This window comes from Pogona vitticeps, chromosome 3, assembly GCF_051106095.1.
Source record: "Pogona vitticeps strain Pit_001003342236 chromosome 3, PviZW2.1, whole genome shotgun sequence".
Lineage (NCBI taxonomy): Eukaryota > Metazoa > Chordata > Lepidosauria > Squamata > Agamidae > Pogona > Pogona vitticeps.
In genome coordinates, this window is record NC_135785.1 from 32,829,972 (window position 1) to 32,854,936 (window position 24,965).

Here is a 24,965-nt window from a genome sequence, read left to right on the forward strand (position 1 = left end):
GTTGTATTTGCTCTAAGGTTAGAAAGTTCCTTGCTTTCTGTTTAGAACCTCAGACAGATTTATATGATAAAACATCTCTCAACTTACAGCGATTTAATTTCATTTTCTTTTTAAAGAAAGGAACACAGATGCTCAAAGAAATTTTGAAGATAGACACTTCTGATACAGCAGAAGGAAAGACAGTAGCTAATGAAGTTTCTTCCACTTGTAGACGAGATACTTATGGACCTGCTTCACACCACAGACATCCAAAAAAGATGGGTATGAGCAAAAGCTTCTTTCTGTAATTGAAGAACTTAATAGAATATTAGTTGTGCATTTTAAAAATGAATAGCCAGTATCCAGTAGGAACGAGAGCAAGTGGTGGTATAGTGAATAGAGTGTCGGACCTGAGTTCACATTCCCACTTGACCATGGAAGACTCACTGGAAGGTGATGTGCAAGATGTTCAAAGAGCAAAACATTCTTTGAACATCTTACATACCCTGAAAATTACATTAGGGTTAGCATATGTCAGAAGTACTTGGTAGCACACAACAGTAATCAAATGGGTACTTTATTTATTTGAAATATTGGCAGCCTTGCAATTCTGTCAGAAAATGCAACCCTTCTCTCAGAAAATGGTTGCAGTTGCAAATATTCATTTCTTTGGTTTGCGTTGGAACAACACAAAACAGAGACGAGAAATCAAATCTGATACAGTCCCACATAGAAAGCCAAAAATGCACTGGCCACGTAGTGTGTTGCAGTATCCAGCCAAGATGCAACTAAAGTATGTATTATTGTAGCCAAATCAGACCTCTCCAGGAACAGACACAGCTCTCACAGGAACAAAGCCACTGAAAGCTCCAGCAGAACCAACAAGGACATGCTCCCCCCTCTAATTCCTGGTGTAAATTGTCAAGGACAGGGGAATAGGGACTCCTCTCTTGTTGCAGGCCTTGCTTGGTACCAAAAAGTGACTCCAGAAAGTTCTCCAGTCCTCCCTAGCAGGTTTTCAGAGCACACGGGGCTGTAGCAGATTTGTTGATTAAAAGAATAGTAGGACATTACACCATTATATCTTCCCTAGGGTTACTAAAAGGTATAATACCTTTTGTACTTTTAATGTTCAAAGAAGGTAAATATAATCCTCTTTTTCAAACACTGATATTATATTAATTTGTTAATTCTGTTTCATTTATAGCTGCTTTCATGAGCAAATCCCCTAGCACAGGAGGGTCTCAGAATACTCAGGCAGTGGAAACTGGAGGCCATCCTCTTCTTGGACCATCAAACCCCTTATCAACTCCAGTAGCAGAGCTTTCACGTATATGTTCCCTTATTGGAATGTTGCAACCCGATTTTTCATTCCTCAGAACTCCACAGGTAAGCTTGGCTTTAATAATAATAACCTTAGAACTGAAGAGCTGGAAGGGACCCTGTGAATCGAATCCAACCCGTCAAGGAGGCAGAGTGAGAAATCAAACTCCCAACCTCTGGCTCTGCAGCTAGATGCCTAAACCAGAGGTTGTCAACCCCTGGTCCGCGGCCCGGTGCTGGTCCGTGGCCTGAACCAGACCGGGCCGCGGAGACAGACCTCCCGCCACCCCCCACACACACTCCCCTCCCCACAGCTGCTTTGTGTGCAAGCACGTGTGCCAGCGCCGGTGTGAGCGCTCCCCCACCCCTTTGCGCATGTGCTCAAGCACCTGCACGAAGTGATGGGGAAGTACTGGTGGGCACACGCGCACCCACCAACATTCGCGCATGCACCAGAGACCACACACGAATGCGCATGGGGGTGCCCCGCCTTCCTCAGAGGCTCTGCCATCTCTGGTCCCAAAAAGGTTGGGGACCAGTGGCCTAAACCATTGAGCTATCCAGCACGGTTTTCTTTTCCAATTGTAGATCTGCTAAACAAATAAACCATTATCTTTTTCTGAAACTCCAGAAAAGGCATTCTAAATTAATTGCTTAGTGCTAAAAATAAAATCAGTACTGACCCTTTGAATTATGGGTAAAAGTTTTTCAAAAAGCCCATAGCATTCTATTTAAAGTCCCCTATTTGTTCCCCTAAACTTACCTTTGTTGGCTCAGGGATGCACAACTCGTGGTGTGTCAGTTGTAGGTTGTGTGGGCCCACCCAGTATCCGTCACTCTTGAACTACGGACTATGGTTAGAAAGATAGCTGCTGTTAAACCTGAGAGATTCGGGTCAGGGAGGTTTCCCTTCTCTTGATTCTTAACTGATCAGTGTTCAGAGATTAGCATTTAAAGTTCTTTAAATGTTAAAAACCTGCTTTCTAAATGTGGGCTTGTGCTTTGTGTGCATGAAAACTGCTGTACCTGGCCTTTCTTCTGAACAGATATATAAATAAATGTTGCATATATCTGAAAGTAAAGGCTTTATTTTTAGTAGGCAAGTATAGAACTGTACATGTGTGCTTGATTGGCAAACATTCAGATTAGTAAGGATTATATTTGCATCTCCATAGATATGTATGGCCCTAGCATAAGCCATATGACCTCAAATATGAAACAGTTGTGCATTTGTGTATTAGACAGAAAGATCCTTTCAGCACAATCAGTGAATCATTTGTATTAATGTCTGTGTGGCATTCCCAGCTACACCCAGCCGAAAGGATTGGGAGACGCTCCAGAGTAAATTTGGAGATTATGCATGAGTCATGCAGGAGGAGGAGAAATAGAAAACCCACTGCAAAAGCAGGAGTAGATTCTCATGACATTGGGTGTGGCCTTTAATCCATGACCTGAATACAAATGCTTGCTTCTTAGTTAACATTTGATAAGAAATTTAGTGAACCCTCCCCAAGACTAGAAGACAAAAAAAAATATCTATGCCTTATTTTCAATCTCTATTTAGCTCTGTAGTTTTTATTTGCAGTACTGTGTCTGAAAACAACTGTGTTGTTTATTAACATCATTTTTTTTCTAAATAGACAATGACAGTTTGTCAGGTAAAGCTGTCAAATGGTTTATTAGTACATGGACCTCAGTGTCACTCTGAAAATGAAGCCAAGGAGAAAGCAGCACTTTTTGCTTTACAACAGTTGGTGAGTCCTGTAGTAAAAATAATTTATGCAGCATTAGAATGACCTTTTTAATGTTTCTTATGCTTTCTATTTCAAAAAAATTAAGCATACTTTTTCACACAGAGCTCTATGGGAATGAACTTTCCTCCGCCACCAACACCACCATCAGTATTTCCAAATTATCAGACTGTAGGACCTCTTGTATCACATGGATCCATTCCGCCAGTCTTCGCCCAGCACACTGGTACTTCTTAACAATTTTAGGGGCTTGGGGGATGGAAAAATGAATGTTTTATGTACAGCATGTATATATAATCCCAGTCTGAATATGTTAAAATATAGAAGTGGTCTGCATATTTCTCATAAATGTTGAGTAAGTGCCAACTCCCACCCTTACCAACAAAAGTGCCTTCCTCTAATTTCACATAATTCCTTTAGTCCTGAGGCAGACAATGATCAACCTAATTTCAGAGGTAATGCTCAGTTCAGACCTCTGCCAACTGTAATCTATCTCCCCCAGCAGCCCACTGAGCAGGGATGTGTGGGGGAAAAGGGGACTGAACAGAAGGAAATACAGAAAATGGAAGAAATGCAAAATGGCATGTCTTTGCTCATCACTGCCTTCACTTCTGCCTTGTACCATGCAGTCCTTAACTGATGTACCAGAGGACGTGAGGTCCTTACCAGTAAAATGTTCACTACCCATGTCTCAGTATATACAGAACATTCTTAAAAATAACTTTTAAAATGTCCATAAAATATATTTCACATTTTTAAGACTGGAGAAAATTGGTTTTTCTTTTATGTGGTGGTGTTGGATAACTTCATAATGGGAAAAGATGCTATAAATGCACTGTTCACAAAGGTCTTGAAAACAAATCTCATGTTCTGTGATGACTGCTTCTTATTCTGAAACCAAAGTAATACAGAATTTATAAGCTTAGAAGATCAAATCAGTTATTATACTTTACGTAGAGTATAATAATATAGTTTTTTAACATAGTCCAAACTGAATTTGGGATGGTCAGAGTAGGTACCTATTTTTTTTAATTGGTACGAGAATCTAAAATAAACTCATTATTTTCACAGGTAATGTGTTTCATTCACCAGCTCAGGCATTTGGTCCAGTGCCATGGGGAACACCAATGCCAGTCCATGGCAAACCTTATTATCCAGGTTCATATCCAGGAAACATGTCTTTTTTAGGCCCTGTACAAGTTGGCGCACACAATCAATTTATACCTTTGCAAGTAAGTTGGGCAGTAACTGTATAAGTACTGTATATACAAAGTTATATACACTTCCCACCCTTTAAAGAGTATGTCTTATTTTTTTTAAAGGTAACTAAAAAAAGGGCTGCAAGCAAGGTGAACTCTGAAGCTAAGGAATTCCTAGATTCTTCTCAATGTGTACAGTTAAAGAATGAACAGCCAGTATCTGATACAACAGCACTGAATCCCCAAGATTCAGTGTCTCTTCCTCAAGTAGCTCAGCCTACAATGTCATATCAAGAGAAAACAGCTTCTCCAAACTCAGTAGGACCTCGTAAAAAGTCAGCATCAAATGCTTTTGCCAAACGAAAGCCAAGGAAATTGGCTGTTAATTTTGGTGCACCCAAGCCTTCAGAATAAGTGTGATACATGAGTGACTTCATTTTTTGGTAGTGTTCGAAAAATAAGTGCTGTATCAAATTTTAAACAAAATTCAAAAGATGTTTTGAATTGTGAATACCTTCTGTCAGCTACATTATTTGAAAAATATGTTCACTGGAGAATTTGATTAAACCTCGTAACACCTAGGAAACACAGAATTAACACAACTACATCATCCATTGTGCCTAGGTCTCAAAAAAGTGGCTTTTCTATATTATTCCAAGAGAAGAACAATAATATTGAGATTGCAATTTTAATTTAAAACTGCTTTGTTTAAACCAAGAGATTAGAGACTTGTCCTCATACAAAACGTGAATTGTAGGTGTTCTGTCTCCTTTTCAAGGATGTTATGACTTCTGAAAATGATTTATTTATATGTATTTTCAGATCCTTTTGCTCTGATATTGTGAACAGATTTAATTAATGTGGCAGTGCTAGCTTTGCTTTATGTAAAGTTCATTTCTAGGTGTTCTGCCAAAGCAACTTTGACATTTGTCTGCCTAGATTTACTGCAATGCATTCTTTTCTGTTAAGTAGCACCATGAACAAATTATTGACAGGAAACCAGAGTAAACATGCTTCAGGGATATAGAGTAGTCTATATGCAAATGTGTAAAAGAGGTACCCCTGTAATAGTTACAAGAAGTATTTTGGTAAATTTACTCTTTTCTGGTGCTTCAATAAACCACAGGCTCGCTAAAGAGCTGATTTTGATTATAAATCAAGCATTCTTTTTGACAAATTCTGTGCTTCTTATTGTTCAGTAATAACTATATATTCTTGAAACTGGTGTATATAAAGCATGATGCCAGAAATAGTATGTTTTCGTAAATATGAATAATATTGTCAATTAATTCTTTGTGTTTGTCCAGGCCAAGGGATTTGGTGTTTATGTTTTCCCTTCAGAAGATTGCAGACCAACCCAGTCCCTCAAATTCAAATTCTCTCAGACATTGTATTGGTTCTCCAGTACTGTTATCCTGTAGTCTGATGTTCTTCAGAACCTAGCTCATATTTCATAGTGTGAGAAGGAAATATGCTGAAGGCTACTACTTTATCACTAAGTTTTAAAATGGCTCAGTCTTACATTTTTGGCAGAAATCATCTTGGCTTTCATGCCTCACACATTGCTATGTAAGAAAATAATGTTTGATTAGTGCCATTAGCATCATCTTAGCTCCAATTACCTGAATCAGAGCTACTTAAATTGAAGTTTCTTTAAGTGTCTGTCCAAGACGAAATATACTAATACCACCTCTCAGACTATGGGATATGACACATTAATTTTCGTGAGCAGGTAGAATGCTCCTTAGTTTAAAAGGGCCACACTGCAGTATGGGAAGTGTGTATTTTCCTCTGAACCGGGAGCATATTCCAGCTCAACTGCCAAATGCTTTTTCCACTTGATTTCCATGTAAGAGGGAATGCATGCTGGCACTGAGATCGAGGAAATTTAAAAGCACTTTAACTTGGGGCACAGTCCAGAAAAAATTCTATTGATATCTGGCATATATTTTAATTAGTATAATTTCCATCATTCTTAATTTGTTCAGTTTTCTGGCATTCCAGTGCACGAATATGGTTACAGATTTCTGTGGAAGAGAGAATAATTAGATTTGCTAATGTTTCTGCTATATTACTTTAAATTTAAGTTTTGGGGGTGCCTAGGGATAGAGGTGACTAATTTGCCCTTGGAATTTCTTCTTGTATATTAAATTTGTTAAGGTTTACTATGGTCTCTACTGTCCATCTGCAAGAACTAGTCCTAAAGGATATATGACATTGTTATTTGACTCAGAACCAGCAAAATCATCTGTTTTAACATTACTTTATACAAGGACATCTGTGTTCTAAGAGAGCTGCTGGTCAGGTTTTCATCAGCCTGCTTTCCATCTATGTTCCACACAATCTCCCTTTCATTGTTGTGGATTCTTATCTATCTGCAGGATCAGTAATATTTTCCTTATTCAAGTGCCCAGTTTCTATATGGGTATGCTTGTAAGGTACAAATAATTGTCTTAGGCTATTTTGTTCACTATTTCAGTCTCTTTTAATATATATATATATATAATTCATTTCTCTCAAAGTGTATTTTGTAAATTCTGGAATTTTTCACTAAAGTATTGTACAAAGTAGTATTTTATTAAAATCTGAAAGGGATGACTTTTATGTGCACATTTGTATAGTTCCTTTTTTTTAAAAAAAGAACTTTGTCTATCAGCCAAGTGAAATGTTTAAAACTGGCATGGATATGATGTGTATTGTGTTGTCTATTTCAAGATTTTACCATGTACAGTAGTTATGCTAAAGATTGTGCGAAGGTATTTTAAATATGAATGTAAAAATACACACTGAAGGAATAAATCATATAGGTTAAATACTCTGGAAGGCTTTAATACAGTAATTTTATGAACACTTGCCCTTGTCTGATCGCATGATAAAGTGTGTGTATGTGTGTGCACTACTATATGTATTTGATAAGCTTGTTTCTTTCATTGCCAGTTAAAACATGACTCCATTGTGATGATCTGTGGATTAAAAATATGATCATTCAGCATTAAAATCTGCAATCATGACGCAATTCTCAAATCCAGTTAAAAAGCTGCCAAGTGAGGCAACTGTTCTCAAAGAAAACCTGAACATTTTGATTAAGTTCATTCACTCTGAAGCTGCCTCTTTTCAGAAAAAGAATACAGTGGTGCCTCGCTTGACAAGGATAATCCATTCCAGCAAAATCCTCATCAAGCAACATAAAAAAGCCCATTGAAACACACTGAAAAGCATTCAGTGCGTTCCAATGGGCGAAATACCTGCACGTCCAGCAAAGATCCTCCATAGGGCGGCCATTTTCGGGTGCCTGCGCAGTGAAAAATGCCTCCTAAAAATAGCGGGGAGCCATTTTGAGCAGCCAGCGGCCATTTTGAAAACCCGACTATCAGCTGTTTTGATCGTCGGAATGCGAAGAATTGGTTCCCAAAGCAGGGAACCGATCGTCGGGAAGCGAAAAAATCCCATTAAAACATTTTGCGATCTCAGTTGCAATTGCAAAAACGTTGTGAAGCAGATTCATCGTCAAGCGGGGTAATCGTTAAGTGGGGCACCACTGTAGATGGAATTGGGGATGACAGGTAGTGTAACTTGTAATGTTACAGCATAATCACAGACAAATGGATGGCAAGTCACACTAGAGTGGGCCCATTGAATCTGTGGTGGTTCGGTGAGTCAGCTCGTCAGTAAGTTCCATTGAATCAAATAAGTTGCAACCTAATATACTAAGCAACAGGATTTCAGCCGTTTGAGTTTCATCATTTGAGATCTCTAGTTAATAAAAGCAGTCTCAACAGGACACACACTCACACAGAATTTATAAGTTGGACTATGATTTGTACATTTGTTCTTGGAGTAATTCATTACTTGTTGACCAAACTCAGATATATATCACAACCTACATTTCTAGCTTATCCAGTACACAAACTTGTTTTTAATGTGGGCAGGCAAGATAATGAAACATGACTATTTGAATACCAGATAAGTACTTGACAATAACATAAAACACCAACGTAAGTTTGAATCAGTGGAATATAGTGTTCACTCACCAAACTTCCATGATTCTACAGTAAGCAACAGGACTTTAGTTACAATTTTATATATTTTTTTAAAAAAATTTGGTATGAAGATATTTGCATGCAGAAAACAATCCAAAAGATGTAAGAGAATTTAATTATCAAGTATGTTTGAGAAGTGTACAGTTATGTTACTCCTTAATAGTAATTTAATTAAATTTAATTGGCCTGCTCCCACCAAGATCTACTCGGATCACCCGCATGAGTCAGGAGGTGAGGCTGAGGAGCCTGACACCGAGGGAGGCCCAGAAGGAAAAGACACGAAGCCGGGCCTTCTCGGCGGTGGCTCCTCACCTTTGGAACAACCTTCCTCCGGAAATTCGCGAGGCCCCAACGCTGGGTACTTTCAAATGCCAACTGAAAACATGGATGTACATCCAGGCCTTCCCTCCTGTCAACTACTGATTTCTTTGCTTTGCTATTATTTATTTATTCCTGCACTATTTGTTATTGTTGTATGCTAATGTTTTTATTTTTTTAATTGTTTTTGATATTCTTTAAGCCGCCCAGAGTGGTAGAATATACCAGATGGGCGGGATATAAATCGAACAAATAAAATAAATAAATAAATAAATAAATAAAATATATCAGGGTTTATGGAACTATGGTATTTATAACTACATATTAGTAAATGTATTTTCGAAGGCTTTCACGGCCGGGATCCAATGGTTGTTGTGGGTTTTCCAGGCTCTTTGGCCATGTTCTTAAGGTTTTTCATTCAGACTCCTGTCCTCTGAAGATGCTGGCCACAGAGACTGGTGAAACATTAGGAAGAAAAACCTTAAGAACATGGCTAAACTGCCCGGAAAACCCACAACAACCATACATACTAGTTTTGAGTTTCTACCTCCCGATTTTAACCTTGCAAACTCTTTCCTTTTCATTTATGTAAGCAGTTCTGAGAACCTTTTTGATGAAGAATGCTTTAAACAAATGCTTTAAAGTGATGCTTTAAAAAGATGGGAACCTTTAGCACTCAAGATGTTCTGGCCACAACTCCTACAATCTTTTACTGTCAGACCTACTGAATGTTAGGAGGTGTTGGCCAAAACATCTGGAGGGCCAAAGGTTCCACACCCTTTAAAAATGTTAAATAATTTCTTATAATGCTGAATATAGATGATTGCTTGGATATCTGTTTAAAAGCAACAAGTGCTCCTCAAATTAACAGAGACTTCTTATCTATGTACAACAATATTAGCTGACTAGAATCTGAGGAAGTGGGTTACAATTTATGCCTGCTCATGATTAAGTAAATCTGTGATTTTTAAAGGTGCTACAAGACTCCCGTTGACATTTTGTTTTAAATCTCTAAAAGCACACTAAGTACGGTCTCACTCTCGCCCTATAACCATGCCCACTTGTATACAAATCTGAGGCTTGAATGTCATACCCCGCAACATCTTAACAATTGGGATTGTAATCCAGGAGAACTCGTGCTTAAAAAATAAATTTGTTAATCGTAAAGATACAAGACTTTGTTTTCTATTACGCCAGCTAGAAGAAAAATCAACACGATTTCATCTATGAAAACAGGGCCTCTGAATTTTCAAGACTAATAGGCTGTAACTTTAGGGCAACAGAGCCACCGACTGGAGAGGGAACCGGGAAGAAACGAGAAAGGGGAGAAAAAAGGCCGCGTGGTCGCAGCGACCCAGAACACCCACCAGTGCGGCCTTCATTGTGTCGTCCGCCGCTGACCTTCCCATTCAGCTGCTTTCCCTACAGAAAGGATGCAGAAAGCCGCAACCTGTACACACGTGGCTGGAAGGAAATCTGACTAAATTCCGTGAGAGACGCCCTGCCCAGCATTCCTGGGGATTAGCCAGCAACCCGAGCGCCTCCCCGGCGGGCTCTGCCGGCCAAGTCCGGAGGGCGCCCCTTGGTGCTTCCTCCGCGCGCCCTGGGACTGGAGGCCGCCTTGCTTGGCGGCTGACGAGCCGGCCCACCTTCGCGGCTTCTGGTTCTGGGAGGCCCGCCCTCGCCTGCCGGAACGTCACTCGCCTGCCCTCCCAGGGGCCGCCCTCTGGGCTCGGCTCTCTTTCCAGCCGCGGAGCCGCGAGTGTGTCGGCCGGGCGGCGGCGGCGGCGGCGCGGAGGGCCGGGAAAGCCCAGCGCCTGGTCCGGAAGGGGCAGCAGCGATGAAACAGACCGCGGCGGGGACGCTGGAGGGAGACGGCGGCGGCACCGCCGCCTCCTCGGCGAAATATATATTGGGAATAGACGTGGGCAGCACGGTGATCCGGTGCCACGTCTTCGACAAGGGGGCTGCGCTGAAGGGATCGAGTAGCAAGCAGGTGAGCTGCTCTGGCCGGCCGGCCTTGGGCTAGGAGCGGCGCGGGGTGGGGAGGTGGGGGAGAGAGCCCTCTGTGATAAGAGCGGCTGCTCGGCTTAATCCGTCCATAGAGGTAGGGTTGTCAGTCCCCCCTCGTTTTGTCAGGACGATTTATTGATTTCCGTTTCTATACCGCCCTATTCGTGTTGTCACTCCAATACCGTTCCCTCACAGGTCAGTAGGCACCTCCTCGGAAATAAGCCCTGCTCAATCTCCCCGGGGTTTACCCTTAAATAGGTGGCTGCGGAATTGTCGCTTGAAGGCTCAGCGGGATTTAACCCTTTATGTACATATACAGTATGTACACAAGATTCCGCTGCGTGTGTGGATTTTTTTTCCCGCCCTCCGACTGATTTAAGTCTTTCCCCTCCAGCTGGTCCCTGTATTTTTTTTTCGCAAGGCAGGCGAGGTGCTGCTTTGGCTGAGTGGTTAATTGACGAGGGGAAAAAAACTCTTAATTGGTTTTTCATCCGGCTGGAATTATATCTTTCATGCCTACACTGGAGATCCTAATAGTAGTGGAATCTTTTTTTCCCCTCCTCTTCTGCGGCCAGTAAACAGAATGTAACCTACTCCACACGACAGGAATGGGGAATGAGGGAGGCCGGTGTGGGTAATGGAGCCTAATGCAGGGAAAGTGTTAAGTCCTATGCTACGTGGAATTTGATGTTTCGTTTGACTCGCTTCCTGTTATACCAAAAGTGTAAAAGTACAGTGCTGGAATCCGAGTGGAGGAAGGCCAGTCACAAGGTGAAAAACTGTTTTGTAACTTTCTTAATCAACTGTTCACTTGTTCTGGCTGCTATTACCTTATAGGGTTATCAATCTCAAATTCTTGGTAATTAAAAACATTGAGTTGCTGTCAGTGGATTATTAACTGTGAAAACACACCTTGTGTGGGAGACATTGTATAGTAAATAAATGGTTCTGTTTAGCAGCTGTTTATTCCTAAGAGAACAGCCAAGTGGTGAATTGCACCTGTTCCCTTGTGATTCTATGCTACATTTCCTAGACCAAGGAGCTAAAATACAAGTCTTTAGTGATGACAGCACTCATATGTTCTTATGAGTGTTGTCATCCGAACATATGGTAATGGCGTGGCTAAAAAATCTTGTAAATAAATAAAAATGAATATGTTCTTAAGACTACATAATATGGTAAATGTATGTGTTTTGTTTCCCATTTAAAAACAGTTCACACATTGAGTATCAAATTAAATATTTTATCTAATCAACACTGTGGGTATTTTGCTAGAGTGAGGCATGGTTTGTGGAAGTTACCTGTTTTATTTTTCTACACCTGGCATCATGATTATTAGCCAGCATCTTTTGCCAATCTGTAATGAAAGCCACCTGCAAAGCTGTGTGGGTTAGGATGCAATCCTGTGTTCAGTTATTTGGAAGTAAGGCTCACTGATGCTAGTGGGACTTGTATAGCAATGTGACTATAAATCCTATAATACTTGAATATTTGTATCAGAGGAAGTTGACTACATTCTTTCTTAGACACTGGAATAGGTTTGAGAATCCTGTTGTAACAGAAATGAGGCATTATAACTGTATTCCATAAAGCTGGACCATAAAGAAGGCTGACCGCCGAAGAATTGATGCTTTTGAATTTTGGTGCTGGAGGAGACTCTTGAGAGTCCCCTGGACTGCAAAGAGAACAAACTTATCCATTTTGAAGGAAATCAACCCTGAGCGCTCACTGGAAGGACAGATCCTGAAGCTGAGGCTCCAATACTTTGGCCATCTCATGAGAAGAGAAGCCTCCCTGGAAAAGACCCTGGTGTTGGGAAAGTGTGAAGGCAAGAGGAGAAGGGGACGACAGAGGACAAGATGGCTGGACAGTGTCACCGAAGCTACCAAATTGAATTTGACCAAACTCTGGGAGGCAGTGGAAGACAGGAGGGGCTGTCGTGCTCTGGTTCATGGGGTCACAAAGAGTCAGACACGACTTAATGACTAAAGAATAACAACTGTATTCCATTATTCCCTACAGTACCATGTCCAGAAGCTGTTGTAGGAGGTTTCAGTTTGACATCTCCCCCCACGCAGCATTACAGTTCCTTTACATTGTGGGGTACTATAGGTTTTCACTTATTCCTCAGAGGCTTCAGTTAATACAGACTTCAGAATGTTGAGGAGTACAGCCATATTCAATTAGGAGAGCAATTAATATAAATGAATGTTATTGGCACCTGTTTTTCCCCAGACCAATTCAAAACTGTGTCATTTACCTTAAAAACTTTAAATGTAGCAAATTCAAATTTGTATTCAAATTTTAGCCAAGGTCATTGAAACATTGAGTCAATCGTCGTCGTCGTTTAGTCGTTTAGTCGTGTCCGACTCTTCGTGACCCCATGGACCAGAGCACGCCAGGCCCTCCTATCTTCTACTGCCTCCCGGAGTTGTGTCAAATTCATGTTGGTTGCTTCGCAGACACTGTCCAGCCATCTCATCCTCGGTCGTCCCCTTCTCCTCTTGCCATCACACTTTCCCAACATCAGGGTCTTTTCCAGGGAGTCTTTTCTTCTCATGAGATGGCCAAAGTACTGGAGCCTCAGCTTCAGGATCTGTCCTTCCAATGAGCACTCAGGGTTGATTTCCTTTAGAATTGATAGGTTTGTTCTCCTTGCAGTCCAGGGGATTCTCAAGAGTCTCCTCCAGCACCACAATTCAAAGGCATCAATTCTTCGGTGGTCTTTATGGTCCCGCTCTCACTTCCATACATCACTACAGGAAAAACCATAGCTTTGACTATTCGGACTTTTGTTGACAAGTCAACAAAACAGCATCTTCATAAACATATATAACAAGTTCCAAAACGGCTAGAATTTAAAATATACAGTATATACATATATATAACAGACTCTTATAAAGGCCTTTGCTAGCCTAAATGGCCTTAGTCACCATACGCTACTCAGTGGGGTCTTTATCCATTTGATTAATCCAAACTTGCCTCAGCTTGATGGCTTAAATGTATAAGATTCAAATATCTGAGGTACCTCTTCCTATACCACTCTGCTAGTATCTTGAGTTCATAGAATAACTGAGTTGAAAGGGGCCTCTAAGGCCATCAGATCCAACCCCCCCTTCGCTCAATGCAGGAATCCAAATCAAAGCAGATCTGACAGATGGTTGTTTAAGTTTCTCATGAATGCCTTCAGTGTTAGTGAACCCACCACCTTCTGAGATAATTGGTTCCATTGTTGTACTGCTCTAATAGTTGGGAATCTTTCCCTGATACTTAGCTTAAATGGTTTCCTGTAACGTGGAACTCATTACGTATTACACATCTCTGGGTTGATCAAAAACAGATCCTGCTCTTCTGTATGACAGTTTTTCGGGTCTTTAAAAATGCTTTAACAACTCCCTTCAGTCTTCTTTTCTCAAGGCCAAATATGTCCAGTTCTTTCAGTCTTTCCTCATAGGACCTGGTTTCTATCCCATGATCGTCCTTGTTGCCCTTCTCTGAACTTGCTCCAGTTTGTTGTCATCCTTAAAGTACGGTGTCTAAAACTGGACACAGTATTCAAGATGAGGGAGAACCAGCGCTGAATAGTACTTTACAGGATTTGGAAACTGACCCAACATAGCATTGACCTTTTATGCAGTTCCATCACATTATTGGCTCATGTTCAGCTTGTGATCTGTAACTCCCAGATTTTTATTGGCTTAGTAAGCCAAGTATTCTCCATCTTGTAACTGTGCATCTGCTGTATTTTTCTCCAGGTGTAGTACTTTGCTGCTATCCATGTTAAATTTCATTCTGTTGTTTTCAGCCCTGTGCTTGAGCCTACTATGATCGTTTTGAATTTTGTCTTCCAGGGTATTATCTAGTCCACCCAATATTATGTCATCCACAAATTTGATAAGTATTCCGTGAACTCTGTCATCCAAGCTATTAATAACCGTGTTGAAGAGCACCAGGCCCAGGACTGAGCCTTGTAGTATCCCACTTGTTACCTCTTCCCAGTTTGAGGAGGAGCCATTGATAAGCACTCTCTGAGTACAATTCTGTAACTAACTGTGTATCTACCTGACACTTGTTCTATCCAACCCACACCTAGTTAGCCTGCAAATCAGAATATCATAGGGCTCTTTTTCAAAGGTTTTATTTACTGAAATCAAGCTATATTATGTCCAGACCTTTCTCACTATCTACCAGGAATATTCCTCTTCTGAGGACTGGTAGCATGGACAAGAAGACTCTGAACCCCAGAGTCCTTGCGTTTCCTTCCTAGAGCTTCAAAGTCTGATGTGATGTCTTTGTAGTTCCTCTTGGCTGTGTTGTTTGTTCCAACGTGGATGAGAAGAAATGGATATACATCTGTGGGTGTTATGAGTGATGGCATTCCTTCTTTCAAAGTCCTAATCAGTCATCCAGGAAAACAGCATACCAGGCAGGTCAATGGATCTTCTGAGTGTAGAGTGTGGGTTCAGTGACTACTTTGTTGAGCTTCAGCCTCTCATGCCCTCCTGTGGGGTCTCCTGTATGTCTTTCTCTGTATGCTGTCTGTAAGCCTTCTTTTCAAGAATCTGAAAATGGTTTTGGAGTTGCACAGGTGAAGAGTGTCTTCTCATTCTTTTGCTCCTAATTGTGACTCTCTTCCATGGTGTTTCCTCCACTATGTTTGTTGTCGTTTCAGCATTCTCCCCTTCTGCTTGTCTTGCTGTTCTTCCTACTCCAGTGCCTCCCTTAGCTGCTGCTCCTTGAGAGTTCTGTCTATGTACTCTTCCTTTTTTTTTTTTTTTTAATAGCCTGGCTACTCGCTGCTCCGGTTCTTTCACTTCAACAGTGGAGCCTGCTTGTACTTCCTACATGTATACTCTGTGTTGTTTTCAGGCACAAAGATAAGCATTGCATACACCCTGCAGGCCACCGTCGCTAAAGTGTCTCTTCCCTTCATGATCCCTGTTACCTTTTTAATTTATTCTTTTTGTCTATGGATGCCCTTTACTTTGTCATACCTGCCTTGCAGGCTTCTGGGAAAGTCCACTAATATATAATTATATCCAGAAACCAAAAGAAATTATCATTAGGAGCTTCCCTGCTGAACTCCCCACATGTCTCACTCCCTGGTGCCTGTCTCAGTTTTATTCCTTTGCTCTGCTCTGTTAAGAGTCAGCAAATAGAAAAATCTTCATTGTTTATTTATTTAATATCTTCTGTAAAGACCTAATTTCAACTGCTTTCCTCAACCAAAGCAGAGAGTAGCAGCCCAGCTGTGGAATATTTTCCTAAAATATAGTCCTGACACCTAGTTAACGATCTTCCAGATACCACATTTAGAGATTTTTTTTTTTAGCTCAGAGATATTTTACTTGATGCAGTCTCTTTGTCTATCATATTTTTTCTAATTTTTTTTAGCATGCCTGTCAGTGTTTCAATGTATTTATCGTCTATATTATATGCTGCCCTGCAATCCTGTTTGATTCATGATTGTATGAAAATATTTTGATACAAATGAGAGATAATGCTTATAGATTTACTAGATACACGTGGGCAGTCATATGCTATACCTGGTGTTCTCCACTGAGCGGCGTGAGTGTGGTCTGATGATGACTGACCTCGTGTCAGTTCTTTTGTCATGGTCAGATCACCACCTAATTAAATGCAACCTCTCCGTGGCTCTCCCTCCCTGCAGGGAGCATGGACCTATTTTAATGGTCCGCCCTCAAAGGCTACTGGATCCATTAAGATTCCAGGACACCATGAGAGGGATTCCAGCTGATCTGTCTGGCGCTCCTGTCGAGGCTCTAGTTGATGGACTGTAGGCACAATCACCCCTAAACACCCTCTCCGGCGCAGAGCTTGGCCAGGGTCCTGCTTTAACCAGGAGATGCGAACTATGAAGTGAAATAAGTGACAGCTAGAGTGCAATTGGAGACAGGAACTGACGGATTATGATAAGAAAGCTGTCAGGATTGCGACTAACCACTACCTTGACAAGGTGCGGGCTGCTAGACGATCACAATTTACTAACCAGATAAGTGAAGCTTCAAATCAGCAGGCAGAACTCTTCCGTATAGTTTGCGATCTATCCGAAATTGGTCTAGGTGATGGGTCTCATACTAATATCTCAGCTGACCAATTTGCAGCATTTTTAAAATCTAAAGTGGAGGCCCTCCACTGGGATCTTCCTTCTTTTTTAAATACAGGGGACCGAGCAGAGATGCCCAGCGGTCCGTCTTGCCCAGTGAGGCTTGAATTCTTTCAGCCTGTGATGCCCGATATGGTGGACAAAGCGCTTGACCGCAATTATAGGCCCGTCACCAATATTTCCTCCCTCAGCAAAGTGATAGAGAGGGTGGTGGCTGATCAGCTTCAGACTTTTGGATGAAACCAATGTCCTGGATCCATTCCATTCGGGCTTCAAGCCGCGCCATGGCCTGTTGAGGGAGGCTGACAGGGGCAAAATGTCCCTGTTGGTCCTCAATATCTCAGCCGCCTTCAATACTGTTGACCACGGTATCCTGGGGAGGCTCTCCGAGCTGGGAATTGGTGGCCTGGCGCTTGCCTGGCTCCGATCCTTCTTGGAGGACTGCCCACAGAGAGTACAGCTTAGGGAGAGTGTCTTGGCCCTGTGCAGTCACAATTGTGGGGTTCTGCAGGGCTTGATATCTACGTATATGAGGTCGCCAGGTGAGGTCATCAGGGGGTGTGGGGCCTCATGCCATGCTGATGACACACAGCTCTACATCTCCTTTCTACCTACTTCAGTGGATGCTGTTCTGTCTCTTCAGCGTTGTCTGGAGGCTGTACTGCAATGGATGCAGGAAAATGGATTGAGGCTGAACCTGGACAAGATGGAGGGCCTGAGGGTGGGTGACCTCCATTGGGAAACTCCCTCTCCTTCAGGGGGTGTGTGTGTGACTCTTGCCACAAAGAGTGAGGCTCGCAGCTTGGGAGTACATCTGGATCCGGCACTCACCATGGAAACCCAGGTGGTGTCAGTGGTCCGCTCCGCCTTTTACCATCTGTGGCAGATTGCCCAGCTGTGTCCCTATCTTGATGGCAGGACCCTCACCACTCTGGTCCACGCGCTTGTAATCTCAAGATTAGACCACTGTAATGCGCTCTACATGGGGCTACCTTTGAGATTGATGCGGAAGCTTCAAATGGTGCAGAATGCGGCAGCCAAATTACTTAGTGGAACGAGAAAACGCCAGCATATCTCTCCCACTCTGGCTACCTTGCATTGACTGGCCATTCATTTCCGCATTGATTTTAAAGTGTAAATGATGACATATAAAGCCCTAAACAGTTTAGGACATTGATACCTAGCAGAACGCCTTCTCCCACCTAGATCTACTCATGTCACTTGCTATAGCCAGGAAAGACATCTGAGGGGCCTAACGCCGAGAGAGGCCCGGAAAGAAAGAACAAGAAACTGGGCCTTCTCGGCAGTGGCCCATCGGCTTTGGAACAGCTTGCCATCAGAGATCTGCTTGGCACCCTCGCTGGGTGTTTTTAAGAGCCACTTAAAGACTTGGCTCTTTAGGCAGGGCTTTCCTCCTGTCAATACCAGACTCTTACTTTTACAGTGGTGCCTCGCTAGACGATGTTAATTCGTTCCATTGAAATCACTGTCTTGCGAAAACATTGTCTAGGGAAAAGCATTTCCCCATTGGAATGCATTGAAACCCGTTCAGTGCATTCAGTGCAAACCCGTTCAGTGCATTCCAATGTGGGGAAATAGTTCTCGTCCAGCGAAAATTGCCCATAGGAAAGCCATTTTCCAAAGCCTCGATCAGCTGTAAAATCCTGTCTTGAGAACACTTGAAGCGCAGAGTGAGCTGTAAAAATCGTCCTCTTGCAAATGGTCCTCTGCAATCCACCAGGAAGGGGTTTCCCCACTCCGCCCTGAATGAAGCACTCTAAAGGAGCCACGTGGTCCTGCTTGTCCAAGCCAAACAAAGGGGGATCTCTCAATTACCCACAGCCTCCCGGAAAGGATCAGACAGCAGGAGCCAGCCACGCTCTCTGCCTTCCAAGTAAACGAATTGGGGCTGTGGGAAGAGGAGAGCCCAAGCAGCAGGAAAGATTTCCCCTTGACGACCCCAAGGTTGAAAACCCCTCTCAACCACGTGGCCCCATTGCACTGCGGAGGCAAGGAGACAGGCAGCTCCCAGAAGGGCTTTCCTTCTAATCCACCCATGGGGAAACCTAGCTGAGGGGGAATCCCAAGCTGCTTTTTTTTTAGCCCTGGCGCGGCTGAAGCATGGCAGACCTGCCTCTGCACGTCAGTGAGCCAGGTAAGGGGCCATCTACAATGAGGGTTTCCCTCCCCAATCCCCAGCCAGGAGACCGATACTGGGGAGGAATCCCCAACCACCGGGGTTCTGAAGTGCGGCCGGCGGCAAGACCAGCCAACCCCTGCTCGGCGCGCTGCCGCCGCTCTCCCCCACCCCACTTGGTGTATGGGCGTCCCGGGTGGCAAGCTCACTGGCCAACAGTCCGTGCCCTTCCCCGCCTCCAGATAAGCGCCGATCGCGCTCAGCCGGCAGCAAGACCAGCCAGCCCATGCTTGGCGTGCCGCCGCCGCTCTCCCCCTGGCCCACTTGGTGTGTGGGCGCCCCGGGCGGCAAGCTCACTGGCCAAAAGTCCGCGCCCTTCCCTGCCTCCAGATAAGCGCCAACCGCGCTCGGCCAGTGAAGCACGGACCAAATCATTGAGGTGCCGCCGCTCCCCCCTCTCCCCACTTGGTGTATGGGCGCCATGGGCAGCATCGTCAAGTGAAAATTGCCCATTGAAAGGACTGTTTTGCGGATCGCTATAGCGATCACAAAAAGTCATCGTTATGCGGATTCATCGTCTAACGGGGCAGCCGTCTAGCGAGGCACCACTGTACTTAGTCTTTTGTTCTATTTTCCATCTTGATCAATACTAACATTGTTGATTTAATTCATGGTATTAATTGTTTTATAAATAATTTTATTGCGAGCCACCCTGAGTAGACATCGTCTAGAACAGTAGGATAATTTATTTTATATTTATTTATTTATTTGTTTGATTTATATCCCGCCCATCTGGTATATTCTACCACTCTGGGCGTCTTACAGAATATCAACAATATAACAATAACAAATAGTGCAGGAATAAATAAATAATAGTAAAGCAAAAGAAATCAGTAGTTGACAGGAGGGAAGGCCTGGATGTACATCCATGTTTTCAGCTGACATTTGAAAGTAACCAGCGTAGGGGCCTCGCGAATCTCCAGAGGAAGGTTGTTCCAAAGGCGAGGAGCCACCACCGAGAAGGCCCGGCTTCGAGTCTTTTCCCTCTGGGCCTCCGTCGGCGTCAGGCTCCTCAGCTTCACCTCCTGACTCGTGCGGGTGATCCAAGTAGATCTTGGTGGGAGCAGGCGCTCTGCCAAGTATCGAGGTCCTAAACCGTTTAGGGCCTTATAGGTAAGTATTAGAACTTTGAATTCAATGCAGAAGCGGATGGGCAGCCAGTGCACCAAGGCCAGAACAGGAGAAATATGTTGGTGTTTTCTCACTCCAGTAAGGAGTCTGGCCGCCACATTCTGCACCACTTGAAGTTTCCGCATCAGCCTCAAAGGCAGCCCCACGTAGAGCGTGTTACAGTGGTCTAATCTAGAGATTACGAGTGCATGTACCAAGGTAGTGAGCGCATGTCAAGGTAGGGTTGCAGCCGGGCAATCCACCAAAGGTGGAAAAAGGCGGTGCGAACTACTGACGCCACCTGGGTTTCCACGGTGAGCGTTGGGTCCAGGTGTACCCCCAGGCTGCGAACCCCATTCTTAGCAGCCAGGGTCACCCCCCCAAATGTGAGAGAGCCACCCAGGCCACCAACTCCAAGGGCATCCATCCTCAGAATTTCCGTCTTGTCCTCAGCCCATTTTCCTGCATCCACTGCAGTATGGCCCCCAGGCAGCGCTGGAGGGACAGGATGGCATCACCTGCAGTTGGTGAAAAGGAGATGTAGAGCTGGGTGTCATCAGCATACTGATGACACGAGGCTCCACACCCTTGATGACCCTACCCAGCGATCTCATATAGATGTTAAACAGCATTGGGGAGATAATTGACCCCTGTGGGACCCCACAATTGAGATTCCACGGGACTGAGACATTCTCCCCAAGTTGTACTCTCTGGGGTCGGTCCTCCAGGAAGGAACGGAGCCAGGGTAACGCCAAGCCACCTATTCCCAACTCGGAGAGTCTCCCCAGGATAGGGTTGCCAGATACATGGGTACCAAAAGGAGGACACAGAAAGCCGAAAAAGAGGACAAAGGAGGACATATTGAATGTTTCATTTGAATTGTTCTGGATTAAACCCGCAGTCAATACAGTTTTATTACAATAGCTGCCAATAAAGGTCTCTTAGTGAACAGACCAAGAAACACTCATGTTAAAAAATAAAAATGAATTCAATGGAGGCTTTTTTTTCCAAAATACCAAAATAACATTATTTAAACAGCCAATTGTACCCGAAGCCACCCTGGCCTAACTGCAGGATCCCCCAGCTGCTCGCACTCTGCACAGGTTCAGAGGCAACCTTGTTAATCTGGACTCCCAAACAAGGTTCCGGCACAGGGAGGGGGAAAGCAGTGCCTGGCAAAACCGAACAAGGCAGCCTCCCCTCCCTCGAGGGTCATAAGTTCAAGGCTGGGGGAGTGTGGGAGTTGGAGTCCCTGAAAGGGAGTTTGAACACAAACAGTCCAGGCGCTTGCCTTCCCATTGATGCACTTGGGTGCTGCTTGCTCCTGCATGGCTTGGTGGGCGGCGCTCTGCTCACACTGCCTTTCTGGGCTCCACATGGTCTGGGCGGGCATGGCAGATAACGAAGCAGCTGCTGCCACAGTGAGAGGGGGGTGAGGGCTGCGCTCCGGCACCAGTGGCAGGTAATGAGAGGCGGGGTAAGACAGGGAAGGGGGAGTCCTTCCAGCTCTCCCCCTCCTATCCAAAATTATACAAAAGCCCGACATTTTATCTTTGCCTGCCGGATGGAGGACATTAGACTAAAAAGGAGGACATGTCCTCCTTTTGCCTGACATCTGGCAACCCTACCCCAGGAGGATACCATGGTGGACGGTATCAAAGGCCGCCGAGATGTCGAGGAGAACCAACAGAGACACTTTGCCCCTGTCAGCCTCCCTCATCAGGTCATCGTACAGGGTGACCAATGCCGTCTCTGTACCGTGGCGTGGCCTGAAGCCCGACTGGAATGGATCCAGGGCATCTGTCTCATCCAAGTGAGCCTGAAGCTGATTAGCGACCACCCTCTCGACCACTTTGCTCACGAAAGGAACATTGGCGACGGGCCTATAATTGCCAGTCTCATCCGCCGCCATATTTTCTTTCTAATGGGCCCAATGAGTGTCTCCTTGAGGGCAGATGGAAACCTGTCCTCAAGGAAAGACCCGTTTATTATTGCTGTGGCCCATTCTGTTGTTTTCGGCCAGGCCGGGCAAGGGTCAAGGGAGGAGGTGGTGGCTCGACAGTGATCAAGCACCTTGTCCACAGAATCAGGCGTCACAGGGTGAAAGGAGTTGAAAATCACAGGGCAAGACGGAGCGCTGGATATCTCTGTTTGACTCATTGTATTTAAAAAAGGAGAGAGCTCCCGGCGGATGGCCTCCACTTTAGACTTTTAAAAAGGCTGCAAACTGGTCAGGTGAGAAACTAGGGGGAGGCCTATCATCTGAACCAGTTCCGGATAGGTCGCACACTATATGGAATAATTCCGCCTGCTAGTTGGACGCTTCGCTTATCCGGTTAGCGAAGAATGATCGACATGCAGCCTTTATCTTATTCAGGTAAAGGTTAGTTGCGACCTTAACAGCTATCCAGTTACAGTCTGTCGGGTTCTTCCTCCATCTACGCTCTAGCCTTCTCCTTATTCGCTTCATCACTCGAAGCTCCTGGTTAAACCAGGTTGCTGGCCGAGCTCTACGAACAGAGAGGGCGTTTAGGCGCGATCGTGTCTATGGCCCTGGTGGCAGTGGCAGACCAGTTGTCAACCAGAGCATCGACAGGAGCGCTAGCCACATCAGCCGTCAGCCCTCTCATGATGTCCTGAAATCCAACCGGATCCAGTAGTCTTCGAGGGTGGACCATAGAAATGGTCCCTGCTCCCTGCGAGGGGGGAGAGCCACTGTGAAGTTACATTTTATTTGGTGGTGATCTGACCATGACAAGGGGACTGACATGAGGTCCGTCACCACCAGATCACACTCGCTCCAACTGGAGGAAAAGACCAGGTCCAGTGTGTGACCACCCACGTGGGTGGGGCCGTTGACATGTTGTGACATGTTCAAGGAAGCCATGGTTTCCAAGAACTCAAGAGCTGTCCCAGATGCCTCTGCCCCCATGTGCACGTTGAAATCACCCAAGACCAAAAGCCTCAGGGATCCCAATAGTGCTGCGGAGACAAAGTCAGTCAACTCCGGAAGGGAAGTGGCTGGATCGCGGGGAGCGCGATAACCCAGCAAAATCCCAATACCATCCCTGGCCCCAATCGACACATGGAGTGCCTATAGACCCAGCTTTTCCACCGAGGAGCGCCTAGTAACCTCCAAGCTGGATTTATAAACAGTGGCTACTCCCCCCCGCCCCTCCAGTCTACGCTGGTGTTGGACAGCATAACCGGACGGACAGACAAGAGCCAGGGGAGGACCCCCCTCCCAGCTGATCCACGTCTCGGTTATGCATGCCAGGTCTGCATTCTCCTCCAGAATAAGATCGTGAATCACCTGGGGCTTGTTGGCTATAGACCTGGCGTTCAACAGTACCAGAGTTAGAGTGGAGGGCTGGCTGGGCTGGCTAACTTGATACTGAGGGTTGGTCACAATCTGAGAACAACAGACAGCCTTCAAACATCTGTTCGTTGTTCTTCTGACACGAGTAGGGACTGCGCCAACGCCATATCTCCCTCTACCCGTGATCACTGGGATGTTAAAAGGCCCCTCGCTGGGCAAACAGGTGTTCCATTCCATATCAATAGAAAAGAAAAGAAAGTAAAGAACAGAACCCTAAATAATACCACAACTTAAAGAAAAGTGCAGGACAAATACAAATACAAAACAAATACAATATTATATAGTATTATAATTAAAATCTCAATACAAGAGCCCCATATATAAAATTAAATTAAGAAACAACAAGTTACCCCCCCCACACACATATAGTCCAAGTCTGTCCTCCTCCACCTCTTAATCTCGTCCTTTTAAGTTTTACTGGTCTTGATGTTATTGGAGCTATTTTCAAAGTTGTTAAAGTTGATGTTATTAGCAGTAAAAACAGTGGAGTGAGGGTGTTATTCACGGGTTGCATCACATAGGTCTTAAAATTGAGCATAGGGAGCATCAGGAATAGTAAAGGTCAGGCAGAAAGATATTCAGTCCCTGGCTTTTCTTTACCCTTCCTTAAGAAGGAAGTGTGGCATCTCTTTCAAGAGCAGCAGGGCGAGCAGTCCAGTTCTAGGAGGAAGGCTGCTGTTAGGGAACCCAAGATGGCAACCGCCCAGCCGAGATGCACAGTAGACAGCTCTCTCTCCTCCACGGCCACCCAGAAATGTTTCCCTGCCGTCCTGCCACCAGAGCCTGGGATGGTCGGTTCCACCTCACGAACAGCCAAGACTTTCGGGGCTCAAATCCGCCTCAAATCGGGCAAGCTCATCAGGACAGGGGGGGCGCCGGGCCTGCAGCCTCCAGATCTCTCAAGTCCTCTCCCCTTCGGTGGCAGTCTCCGCTCTGGGCTTGATCACAAAGAAACCCATTCCCCACCAGCGCTCATCCACCTCCTCCTGAGAAAAAGGCTCCCGAGCCTCCAAGCTCCATGCTCTGCCAAACAGCTGGGGCTCCGCAGCCAAGCCTCAGCTCCAGCCCCGCGTTTGAGCTCCAGCTGTAGCCCCCGCGGTCCCGCTCTCAATCCAGCAACTGACTAAAAAGAAAATGAGAAGAGGGAAGGCAGACTGGGGAAAAGTTAAAAAAGGAAGAGAAGAAAACCAAAAATAGTAAAAGGGGCCCAAGAGGGAACCCGGTGCGGTGGAGAAAAGTGCTGGCCAACTGCCACCGGTGCCATCTTGGAATGTTCAATGAGATAACAATCAAATAAATAAATAAATAAATAAATAAATAAATAAATAAATAAATAAATAAATAAATAAATAAATAAATAAATATTACTAAAATGCATCTAAATGAATCCATTCCCCTCCCCTCTTGTGAAAAATGCAACAAAATTCACATTTCATTTTTTTCAGTTATAAACATATAATTTTGAGATAAGTTGTGGTCAGTTAAGTGTACAAGTTAAACACCATGTGGCAGTTTAAGTACTTTTTTTA

The 24,965-nt window shown here is 44.4% G+C and overlaps 2 protein-coding genes and 1 long non-coding RNA gene across 5 annotated transcripts in view; 2 read left to right on the forward strand and 1 right to left on the reverse strand.

Moving 5' to 3' along the window:
• Window positions 1–7,070, forward strand: part of XRN1 (5'-3' exoribonuclease 1) — a 56,722-nt gene extending 49,652 nt beyond the window's left edge. For all 3 annotated transcript variants that reach the window (XM_020792623.3, XM_020792624.3, XM_072996025.2), the window contains 6 exons: window positions 117–261; window positions 1,187–1,368; window positions 2,943–3,056; window positions 3,159–3,279; window positions 4,125–4,285; window positions 4,376–7,070. In XM_020792623.3, coding sequence (XP_020648282.3) covers window positions 117–261; window positions 1,187–1,368; window positions 2,943–3,056; window positions 3,159–3,279; window positions 4,125–4,285; window positions 4,376–4,666 — 1,014 coding nt within the window. In that variant the 3' untranslated portion in view covers window positions 4,667–7,070. The remainder of the gene's footprint in view (window positions 1–116; window positions 262–1,186; window positions 1,369–2,942; window positions 3,057–3,158; window positions 3,280–4,124; window positions 4,286–4,375) is intronic.
• On the reverse strand, window positions 2,875–10,152 carry LOC140706030 (uncharacterized). The gene is made up of 2 exons (XR_012085722.2): window positions 9,978–10,152; window positions 2,875–3,944 (listed from the first exon to the last, which is right to left on the reverse strand). It is a non-coding gene; the product is annotated as an uncharacterized LOC140706030 (long non-coding RNA).
• Window positions 10,153–10,325: 173 nt separating this feature from the next.
• GK5 (glycerol kinase 5) overlaps window positions 10,326–24,965 on the forward strand; it is a 48,944-nt gene continuing 34,304 nt past the window's right edge. Inside the window, exon 1 of the mRNA XM_072996027.2 lies at window positions 10,326–10,606. Within this exon, the coding sequence (XP_072852128.2) occupies window positions 10,451–10,606 (156 nt within the window). The 5' untranslated portion in view covers window positions 10,326–10,450. The remainder of the gene's footprint in view (window positions 10,607–24,965) is intronic.